Source organism: Eschscholzia californica, unplaced genomic scaffold (assembly GCF_041429995.1).
Source record: "Eschscholzia californica isolate CP2 unplaced genomic scaffold, dmEscCali1.0.p SCAF_5, whole genome shotgun sequence".
Lineage (NCBI taxonomy): Eukaryota > Viridiplantae > Streptophyta > Magnoliopsida > Ranunculales > Papaveraceae > Eschscholzia > Eschscholzia californica.
This window is the reverse complement of record NW_028238472.1, coordinates 7,068,325-7,080,339: the sequence shown is the minus strand read 5'-3', so window position 1 is coordinate 7,080,339 and position 12,015 is coordinate 7,068,325. Positions and strand designations below refer to the sequence as shown.

Here is a 12,015-nt window from a genome sequence, read left to right as displayed (position 1 = left end):
TTAATGGTGTGTTTGATCGTGATTATGTTAGTCCAATTTCTCTTTATGATGATCCTCAAGGACATGTATACTTTTCTTACCTACATCAAATTCAACATAAAGCAGCTACTCAGGACAAGATGAAAGGTGAGGCCATGCAAAATATATCAGAAAGTATGATTCTTCGAGAAATTTTACGGTGGTTTGCACTTTTCCCTGACTCTTCTCGTGAGGGATATCCCACTGCCGACATCCTCTTTGATATTATAGAAGGCTTTGTTGAGTACTTTACAATATTACAAGCGGATACTCATAACAATACTCGGATTGTTGCAAGTTCTGAAAATTTTCATACTTTTAATTGGGAACCTAGTGATTCGTTTGTTTTTCTTTCTCTACACTTTCATTCTTCGTATGACGGTCAAAACGTCGTTACGAGTATTCCAATTATTATTGAAAGAAGAAAGGTGAGAATTTTCTTGGTTTCGAGAGTAACTATATTTCCACGTAATTACCAAATTAGGGTGTATAAACTTCATGAAGATGAGCGTGGGAAGGTCATTTTTGACTGTCATATCGACGCTAGGTGTTTCAATATCGATAACTTTTTGGGAGTTGGCTATGCTTCTACTTTAGCTCTTAACGAGGAATCTTGGAAATTAGCTACAATTACTCTTACTTCAGATTTGCTCGTATTACTTATCAATTTCTTGAAAATTATTAAGTGGTTAAGTCTACCGTGGGAAGGTGGTGATATGATTCTTCTTGATTCCCTAAAGTTAAGATTGCGAGAATCAGTGGTATATGAGATTGAGATTAAAATTGGCGATTTCTGGAAAATTGGTATCCTTCAGATTTCGTGTAAAATTCGTTCAAAGTGGGAATTCCGGATCGCCTTGGCGGAATTCAGTGTCTAGAGGTGGATCATACTGTTTTCTTCATCGAAACGGTTCGGGACGAACCTCTTGGGAGAAGGGGATGCTGATGCAGGGGCACCCGGCGTGGATACTTTGGCCATGGCCATACCGGTCCCATAGGCCGTCTGGCCATGAGGAATAGATTTAGGAAGTCTCAATTTTAGTATGATTCATAGAGAATCTAGGTTTAGGAAATTATATTGTTTTAGTATTTCCAATAATTGGAAGGGTCCAAATTTGAGTCTATCTATTTAGGAAGTTGCAGTCTTTTAATTAGTTAGGAAAGTCTGATTCGAGTCTATCTAGGAAAGTATGTTATCCTATAAAAGGAGGTCCAGTCTGTCTTTTAATTTAAAGTTGAAGAGAAAATCCCCTTGAGTTTAATAAAGTTTATCAGTTTTAGAGTTATTTTAATCTTTCTTTTATTGTTCTTCGTTTATTTTATCGTCTTCTTTATTTCCGCTGCGTTCTACATCAGGACTCATCTTATGGTGAGGTAAATTCGGTAAATTAGCCCTCGATATAAGATCAATTTGGTGTTGGATATCTCTTAAAGGTGGAAGAGAAGGTGGACTGATGGAGGGTATAAGATTTTGAAATTCGTCAAGAAGAGGTTTAACGGATGGGTGTGGTGGTCGATCGGTGGTTGATGTATCCTTGGTGGCTAGTAAGAATCCGCGAAGTGGGGTTGTTGGTGGTTCGGTTTCGGTGGTGGTGGGTTTGGGTGGTTGCTGTTTTTGCTGTTGGTGTGTTTCGGTCAAGGGGAGGCTGTCGTCGGTGATGGTGGTTTAGAGGGATTGTTGTTTTCGGTGTTGTGCGGTCAAGGAGGACCTGTCGGGGTGGTGGTGCTGGCTCGGTGTGGTGGTGCTGATTGAGCGTCGGTGGATGTGCTGGTGGTGCCGATGTGGTTGTGCTGACCGAAGAGTTGAGTTTCTCCGTTAATGGTAATAGCTTAAGGGTACGATGAAACCAAGAAAACTCGAATGTATTTGCCCAACAATGATACGTAGCGTCGACGTCAAAAATTCATGGTCTACCGAATATAAGATGACAATTATCCATGTCGACGACGTCACAACAAATTGAATCACGGTAATAAGAACCAATGGAGAACGGGAATGTGCATTGGGTTTTTACTGATAATTCATTTTGATTAGAATTCCAACCAACATTGTACGGATTTGGGTGTTCAGTTGTAGGTAGTTTAAGAGCATTGACGAGTCGTTGAGAAATCATGTTCTCTTCGCTACCATTATCGATGATGTTCTAGATGGCACCACCAATGTGAATGATGAATGGAGTTTTAATTGGAATGTTTAGCATATTATATTAGTAAATGAACAACTTCGAGTAGATTATAATGTGACAATTATCATCTTTATTCTAATAGAATTAGCAAAGTCTTCTTTCCAAGTCAGTTCTCTAAACACATACTGTATAATAGTTCTTCTAATAAATTACAAAAACATTTGACTTTATAATAATGGATTTGTTGAATGTCAGTAGGGAGAGTCACGTTGCCAGCATTTAAAAAATCAATAGATTTTTAAAATTTTGATCGTGATAAGACGTGAAATATTAATATATTCCACTTTAGGGAGGAGACCATCATAATTTCGTTTCTATGCCATCTCATTTTTGAAATTTCTAAGTTGGAGCTGCTGAATAATTCATTCTCCAATGTTTGCAGGTTAAATAGCTCAATAGTATATTTTTCAAAATTTTGAGGTCATAGGTTCCTATACTATGTGCTGTCCCATGGGTCATGGGACATGTTGTTCATATTAAATTTTTTTCATTGAAAAGTTATTCATATTAAGTTGATAAGCCTAGAAGTGAAAAAAACACGATGAATATATTTTTTATCTACCTTTTTTTTTCTGATGAATATATTTTTATCTAGCTTTTTTTTTTTTGATGAAGTATTTTTATCTAGCTTAATTAGTTACAAACATTGACCAAGCGAACAAATCTTTATTTTATGAACATCATTTTCCAAAAAAACAATTGGCCAAGGGAACTTGAAAATAATAACAAATTGGTAAAACAAAAAAAAAAAAAATTTACTTTTCAAATAGCCCCTAACTTTGTGACCAGCTTCCTGCCTAGCTCCTAACTTTATCAAAAAATTTCAGATGACTTCTTTTTTCAGTTACCGTTAAAACACCGTTAACCAGTCATTAACTCTCTCTCCTACATCTCATCACCTATCTCTGCCACCTCATCTTCTCACCACCTCATCGTCTTCTCCGACGAAGGTCGTCGGTCGGACAATTTTCCGGCCGACGACCTTCAAATATTAAAAAAATATTTTGTTTTTTTTTATTTTCTCTCTCATCTCTCTCTAATTTTTTTTTTCTCTCCTCTCTCTCTCTAATTTTTTTTTTTCTCTCCTCTCTCTCTGAATACTTCCCTTCGCCGGAGTATTTAGAGAGAGAGAGAGAGGAGAGAAAAGAAAGTTTTTTAGAGAGAGAGAGATGAGAGAGAAAATAAAAAAATAATTTTATAATATTTGAAGGTCGTCGGTCAGAAAATTGGTCGGTCGACGACCTTTGCCTGAGGACGATGAAGTGGCGAGAAAATGAGGTGGCAGAGAGAGGTGATGAGATGTAGGAGAGAGAGTTTATGACTGGTTAACAGTGTTCTAACAGTAACTGAGAAAGGGATCATCTGGAAATTTTTGATAAAATTAGAGACTACGCAGGAAGCTGGTCACAAAGTTAGGGACAATTTGAAAAATAATCCAAAAAAGAAAACAATGAGCAAGCAGTAGTTTGTTCAAGAGAAAGGCACACAATAATTGTTCAAGGCAACCCTGCCACCCGATGTATCTATAGGTTTGAGCAACAATAATTACACACCTTTCATCGAAAAAACAATAATTACACACTCATATAGTGCCATGTGGACGAGTGCCCATGTGGTGTGGAAGATATAACAATGAAATTTAGTTTTTGAGTCGTTGTCATATACCCCAAAATTACATTAAACCCCACTCCGAATGCAAAATGCTCATTCATGCCATCAAAATATTGTTGTGATAATTCATAATTCACACAATAATCATTGCTCATTCATGCCATCAAAATATTGTTGTGATAATTCATAATTCACACAATAATCATTGACTATGCAAGTATTACTAGACCAACCAAGTTTAAGACATTATGGCTACCGCCCCAACAACTCTTTATAAAACTTAATATTGATATTTCATTCACTAACATTAAAGACCCCACTGGTATAACGATAATATTTCATAACGAAAAAACAGAATTTCTACATGCTTACACATCCATCACCAAATCTAGAAATGCGGAAGAAGGTGAAATTCTAGCAATAACATAAAGTATTACTTGGGCCATTACTCACAATGTGGAATTTCTACACATAAAAAATGATAACCTATCGATTATCAGTCACCTCATGGACGCCAAAAACCCCATCCATTGGTACTCCAAAACTCACATTCCCAGAATCAAGAAGTTGCTAGAGAATTTTAAAGAAGTTGTTTTTTCGCATATTCTTCGTAAGGCTAATGTTATAGCTGATTCTCTAGCCAAATGGACTCGAACCTCTAATAGTAGTAGTTATTGGGAGGATGTTCCCTACTTTATTCGACACTTTTACTGTAATAACTTGGTTGTTGTTTAATCTATTTCTTCTTTAACAAAAAAAAAAAAAAGATACTACGAGATTTGATTTTTAAAATAAAGAGATATGATATTTTTAGCATGAGGTCCCCTCTACCATGCAATCAGCGTGGCCCAAAATCATCCTCACAGAAAGGATTGTCAAAAAAAAAACTTACTTATTTATGGCCACTATCCTCTTCATCAATTAAAGTTCATAGATCAAAAAGATTTTCTAGAATGATAATCTGTAAGTAATCAGATTGTATCTTATAAAGTTAATTAATACGTAGATTATTTCAACCGTGACGAGTGGGTGGTAGGCTAACATAGGGAACTATTAGCACACCTATTTCTTTCTCAACTGTTCCATTCTGATAATTGATCAAACAATGCGACGATGACACATTGTTATGTAGTGACAGAGAAAGAAGAGAAGGAAAGAGAGAAGAAAGTAAAAACATTTACATAATTCTCTCCAAAGATGCCAAATTCGTTTTCCACGGATCCCAACTAATATTATGAAAAAAAAACGAGAGCAAAAAGCTCAATAGGAAAAGATAACACTTAATGTACAATACCAATTGATGGTGGTTTGCTTCTGGCACCATAGAAAACTTTGATATTTCGTTCACGTCAAATCCCCCCCCCCCCCACCCCCCCCCCCCCACCCCCCCAGTATTGATGGTGGTTTGCTTCTGGCACCATAGAAAACTTTGATATTTCGTTCACGTCAAATGCTCCCCCCCCCCCCCCCCCCCGACGAAACATTGAATTGAAATTTCATAACTTAAGTGGATCTTTCAGCGATGATTCTTGGAATCTGTACTTCTCTCGTCCGATTAAAAATTTCGAGATTGGTCTCCTCATTGTTTTTCTTTATACTACAATAAAAGCGATTACTATTCTCAACTCAATGGTACATTCTCGAAATAGGATGCCTTGTGACAATAGATTTTCAGTCAAATCATTGTACAAAAAGTTATAACAACAAGCAGCATCATCCTCTCAATCTAAGTTAAAATTCCAAAATGGTTTTGGAACAAGGTTATCCCCTTGAATGTCTGCTTCCTTTTATGGACTATAACGTACAATGCAGCCCCCAGTCCCCACTACGGATAACATCATCAAGAAAGGTTGCACAACTCCTAATAGGTGTTTTGTTTGCAAGTCTGATTGGAAATCATCAAAACATCACTTCCTGACTTGCCCATTCACTTCTAAAATTTGGGACTAGATTTATCCCTCTCAACATCTCATTACTAACAGTTAATCCATCTATCGGATTTTAACAGAGTGGAACTAGAACAAGGTAGCAGATAGGAAATCTTAAGGGCCACTTGGTTAGAGCGGGACAACTGATTTCCACCATGTTTGTGTTTTTGATCTTCTCATCTATAAATCTATTTTACCTTCTCTAAAACAAAAAAGAACGCCCCAACTGTGAAACTAGGGTTTTGCAGAGACTCGATTTGGAGAATTAGGGCAAAATAGAATTAGGGCAAAACTCAACAATTTATACTTAGGTCAATCTTTGACTAAGTCTTTGGTCAGCTTATATCATGAAGTCCATCTTGACTCTGAAGACATTTGACTGGTCTATCTTGACTCTGAAGACTATCTTGACTGGTCCATCTTGACTAGTTCTCTACAAAACAAAATAACAATAAAAGTTAGTTACAACTAACTCTAGTTTAGTGCATAACTAACTAACTTTCTCTAATTCTGTTTTTCTCTTCTAATAGTATAAATAAGATTGTTGTAATAAGAACAATTGATTTGATAGAAAATAAAGAATTGAGTTCTAAGAGATTTTACATGGTATCAGTCTAGGTTCTCTTGAATCCAAAAGCTAGGGTTTTCTCTCTTCCAGAGCTCAATAATATTCATCATCTCGCAACAAAACCAAGAAGAACATTCAACATTCAGAAAATTTAACATTTCAACAACAAAATTCAGAAGATTAACACAAAATTCAGAAGATTCTCACAAAATTCAGAAGATTATCATCAAAATTCAGTTTAAAATCATTAAAGATCAAAGGATTATAAAAATACTTACAGTTTTTTTCAGGCTTTTCTTCAAGCAATCTTTCCAATGGCTGCAAATTCAGGTACTTTACCTCCAATCTCCTCTGTTACTAGCTTTATCACTGAAAAGTTAGATGATTCTAACTATCTCATGTGGAAAGACCAAGTTGAAACCCTTCTAAGTAATTATGAGTTACTAGGGTTTGTAAATGGTACTATTGAGGAACCTCCACCTCTTAAATTCATTCATGGTGTTGAGCAAGTAAATCCAGACTATCAACAATGGAGGAGTAAAGAGAATTTTATCAAGTCTTACCTAAAAAGTACTCTTTCTAAGTCTGTGTATTATGATACATATGGACTTCAAACAACAAAAGAAATTTGGGACTATTTGTTTCTCACAAACAATGAAGGTCTTGAATCTCAAAAAGATCAATAAAATAACAATAAAAGTTAGTTACAACTAACTCTAGTTTAGTGCATAACTAACTTTCTCTAATTCTGTTTTTCTCTTCTAATAGTATAAATAAGATTGTTGTAATAAGAACAATTGATTTGATAGAAAATAAAGAATTGAGTTCTAAGAGATTTTACATAAATATTGATTTTATTGGAAATGAGAGTAAAAGTAAATACTGCCTTGTCCTTTGGTCAATAATTAGGGTCCGTGGGTATATAGACCAAAATAATATTCAAAAAAGGTTTATGATCCAATCTTCCCAAAACATGGATATTTAGTCCTTTTACAATATGGACATAATAACCCATTCTTTATGAGAGAACTACCGTCCATGTCCCTCCTACAAAAATCACGGGATTTTTAATTTTCTTTGGAATGTTTCTAATGTGGACGTGATTTAGGGGATTTAAAGCAACTAACGTATAAATTCGAAATTGATTTATCTCTATCTTCTAACCATTTTGGAAAACAAATCTATTTCCAAATCAATTCACAACAAAAATCGTAACCAAATCAATTTTCTCTCTCTTTACAGATTTGGAAACCAAATCAATTTTCTCTCTCTTACTATGTAAATTTTTTTCGATTCAAATCAATTTTCTCTCACTTAACTTTCAGATTTGGAAATAGTATATTTTCTAGGATCAATTTAACGTGATTTGGGAGTTAATATACAAAACATATATATCACTTTCTCTCACTTAACTTTCAGTTTTGGAAATAGTATATTTTCTGGGAACATTACAGCAACATATGTTTTCGTTTTTACTCATACATAAATACACATGGAATACAAATTGAGAAAAAAAAATACGTAAATTATGTATTATTTATGACGAGAAACCGTCATTTGTCAAGTATACAACATAATTTATCAAATGTATGTGGGTCTTGTTCAATAAATTACACATAATTTCTTTTACATTCATCCTTTACATTCTGTTACAAAAAAAAGTACAAAATCTTCTTTGGTTCAAAAATGGTGCCCATCCATGTACTCTCCATTAGTTTCGTTGACTCACTTTGATTTGATGATTCTCTTTGAAATTTCATCTGGTATATCAAATCTACACACATAAATACACATACATTAAAGAAAAAAAAATCATATATTGTATTATAAACTACATGTACAGTTTCGTAAATGATATACAATGTTTGTCAAATTTTGACAAAATTTGAAGGTTTTGAGTAGTTTGGTAAACTTATCAAGACTACTGTTGTGGGTGAAAAGTACACGTAATGGTAAATAAATAAACATAATTTATGTGCACTTATACGTAAATTATATACATAATGGTAAGAACATGAAGATATACGTAAATTATATATACTTTATTGCAAAGTACACGAGATTTGATAGTAAAGCGAAGTATTTCTACTAATGAAATGAGTACTGTTTTGGTGTTAAAGCACGGGTAATGTTCTATAAATTACCCATAATTTACTATAAATTGTGGTAATTTACGATACAGTACATGTACTGTAAATTCTGTTATGAGTAACCGTACGAAAGAACAAATGTTTCATAAATCCGTACGGGATTGAAAATCAGATCTGAAGAAAAAAAATGAGAATATCATTAAGCTTAAACTACAAATCTAAAGATATCTGCTATGATGATTGATTGCAATAATGTCAAATTCGAGTTGAAGGATTAAACATCAAGATCAAAAACATAAATGAAATTTTAAGAGAGAGAGAAAGAAAATAAACATCAAACATTCGATTGATGATTGATAATCTGATCTCACGAAATATCAAAAACAACAGAAGATTAAACATAGATCTAAAGAAATATGATATTATCACTGGATGCAAACATAACATACTAACTTTGAAGGAATCATTGAATAAGGAATAAACATAAAGATCTTAAACAGTTATGAAAATTTTAGAGAGAGAAAATAAACATCATACATTCGAAGTTTATGAATTAGTAAACAGATCTTATAGATATGTATCATAAATCTGATATGTTTTATAATAGAGCGAAATAATTAGGGTTTTAGTTATAAGAAGAAATATTAGATATTAACAATGGTGTTTATAAAGATTTCGAAAGTATTAAACCTGATAAATGTGATAAATGATGAATTTGGACAGCAATATAATGTAGAAGAAGAAGATTTTCTGAGTTTAATGGAGGTTTGTCAACTAAATCGGTTTTAGAGAGATCAAATAAAGAGTTTCCGTTACTGAAAATAATGAAGACATCCTTACTTTGAATAGAAACATGATTGGAGAGAAATATGGGAGATAATAATGAAGATATCCTTACTTTGAATAGAAACATGACTGGAGAGAAATATGGGAGATAATAATGAAGATATCCTTACTCTGAATAGAAACATGATTGGAGAGAAATATGGTAAATAAATATGGAAAAAGATATGCATAGATTTCGAAGATAAAATCAGTTATAAAATATGGAAAGGTTAGATTAGGCATTATGAAATAATATTTATTCTAGAGATTTGTGTTTTCTCTCTAGATGAGACCAAATGGACTAGATTTCCATTTATAGTATTTTTTTGGTTTTAAAACCCTTTATAGGATTAGAGAGGATTATATCTACTATTAGGACCCGTTTTTTGGACTATAAACCCAAAAATTCTTAAACATAAACACAATTGAGTGCACAACAAATGTTGATTATTAAAGAAAATCATAAAGAGTAATTTTATATCCTAACCTATAACAAAATCTACATTAGTAGACAACCTAAGGCCTAAATGTGTAAATTTCACTTGTTGGAACTTTTTTTCTCCCTCAGAAGTAGGGGTGGGAAAAAGATCCGGAAGACCGCTATCCGACCCGTTCGACCGAGATAAAAAGTGTCCATGGACACCCGATGGTCATAACGGTCAGTGTCCGACCGGCCCGAAAGAATTGGCGGACGGTCACGGTCAAAATTCTATGTCGAAGGACCGACCGCTGACCGACCGGTACGAGTGACCGAATAGGTTGACCGACTAAACTGTCCTCATTTTTAGAAGTTGACCGTTGAATTTTATAGACATATGAATATATGATGATCGTTGGCTATAGTCATATAGTCCTCTGGAAGACCAAACATTAGTGCATGGCTTAATTATATCTTGTCAAATGATGATCAACTGTGTTTTTTCTTTTTTATATTTACTTTTGATTTCTTGGGCTAAACATCTTCATTTGTAAGTAATTTTGTTTGTGGTAATAAAAATAAACTTCTAAATTAAGTGAATTTGTTGGAAAGTCCGGACCGAGACCGTCCGGTGTCCGACTGGACGGTCTTGGACGGTCAATGGACAAAGAATTCTTGAGAGTGACCGTCCGAGTCCGCCCGAGTAAATAGGTGGTCGCCAACAGTTTATGTCCGAGTCGACCGGTTCGATGAAGTTAGAGTCCGATACCGACCGGTCCGGACCGATTCCCACCCCTACTCAGAAGTCTTTGCCCTATCTTGAGTCACGATCATGATACACATCCTCATTTGACAAAAAAGAAAATCAAGAGATACATCCTCAAATCCAAATACCTAATAAAATAATAATAGTATTTTTCTAAATTAGTTTTTTATATAAGAAAAGGATTTCTTACAGCCAAGATTAAGTCTTGATCTAGATATATGATATCCAACAAATGTGTCTATACAACTATACAAGTAATTGTTGTATAAATAGGGGTGGGCAGATTCAGGAAAACAAGAACTAAACTCATAACCAAATCTCATAAATATAGTTTCAACTGCTCTCCCCCACATAGGTTTTAGGTTAGAAAGGAATAAGAGATAATGAAATTTGAGCTCGCAAACGAGTTAGAAGTACCCGCACCTGCGGCCGATGTATGGGCAGTCTATAGCTCCCCTAATTTCCCTAAACTCATCCCCAAAATACTACCTCCAGGCATCATCGAAAGTGTTGAGATCGTTGAGGGTGCTGGTCATCTCGGTACTGTTCTTCACCTTGTATATCCTCCCGGTAAGTATAACATTATATTATATTCCAATTTTTTTTATAGAGTAAAAGAAGCATTTAAAGGTTACAAGCTGTTGCTAAAAGTAGTTTAAATTTGTGTTTATACTACTTCCGGTTAGAGGGTTTTACTAATTAATGAATGATATTGACCAGGATCGGTGCCCTTGACTTACAAAGAAAAGTTTGTGACAATTGATCATGAGAAGCGTCTGAAAGAGGCATTACAAATCGAAGGCGGATATCTAGAAATGGGTGCAACGTTTTACATGGACAGTTTCCAAATCTTAGAGAAAGACAATCATTCATGTATTATCAAATCTGTGACTAAGTACGAAGTTCCAGATGAACTTTTCATGAAAATTGGTCCTCTAATCAGTGTTCTTAAACTAGCCGGTTTGGCCGGATCCGTTGCAAAATACGTTTTGGAACATAAAAGATGATTTGAATAAACTACAGTACTAGATTATGAATAAAAATAATTTGTGACTTGTGCGGTTAATGTGATGGGTAATTTGTTTTGTGGTAAATTATGGTGTTGGGTCTTGGGTTGAACTGCAATGAAGTAATAAATGTGGGTTTTCGAATAAGGAAATAATGGTCTACGCGAGTGTTGGTACTTATTTATTATTTGATATAATGGATCGATAAATAAAAAAGAAATTTTTATAGACTTCTCTCAATTTTATTTTTATAGCCTTCCCAAATGACCCTATTCTGTGATCAACTTGTTCATCAGTGAAGCTCTTCGGTTCTTGATCTTCTCCACCTACTTAAACTATGTGAAGTTTTTTTCCGAAAAAAAATCAGCCCCGACCCTATACTTTATCTTTAATCTTTTTTCTGTTCACTCTTTTACTACCTCTTGCAGATTAATCAAACCCATGCCAGAGATGTTCAGTCAAATCCATGAATGACATAATAATTGCTTGAGACAAAAAATCAATCATTGAAAAATCCAAATAAACCAATATAAATAAAGTTATAATAAACACGACATCTATCATGATTCTCTAATACCTAAGGGGGGAAGGGATTTTT

The 12,015-nt window shown here is 34.3% G+C and overlaps 1 protein-coding gene across 2 annotated transcripts; it reads left to right on the top strand.

The window, feature by feature from the left end:
- Positions 1-10,569: 10,569 nt before the first annotated feature.
- LOC147536672 (S-norcoclaurine synthase 2-like) lies at positions 10,570-11,653 on the top strand. 2 transcript variants are annotated; one of them, XM_086639780.1, is made up of 3 exons: positions 10,570-10,625; positions 10,790-10,980; positions 11,131-11,653. In XM_086639780.1, the coding sequence occupies exons 2-3, from the start codon at positions 10,794-10,796 to the stop codon at positions 11,415-11,417; spliced, it is 474 nt and encodes a 157-aa protein (XP_086495906.1). In that variant the 5' UTR covers positions 10,570-10,625; positions 10,790-10,793; the 3' UTR covers positions 11,418-11,653. The 2 variants fall into 2 exon arrangements, with proteins under 2 accessions (XP_086495906.1, XP_086495905.1); XM_086639779.1 differs by lacking the exon at positions 10,570-10,625 and having other exon boundaries at positions 10,717-10,980.
- The last annotated feature ends 362 nt before the right edge of the window (positions 11,654-12,015 follow it).

Coding starts and splice junctions, on each gene's coding strand:
- LOC147536672 (XM_086639780.1), top strand. CDS start 10,794: ATGAAATTTGAGCTCGCAAACGAGTTAGAAGTACCCGCACCTGCGGCC. Junction 10,981..11,130: donor TCACCTTGTATATCCTCCCG/GTAAGTATAACA, acceptor GATATTGACCAG/GATCGGTGCCCTTGACTTAC.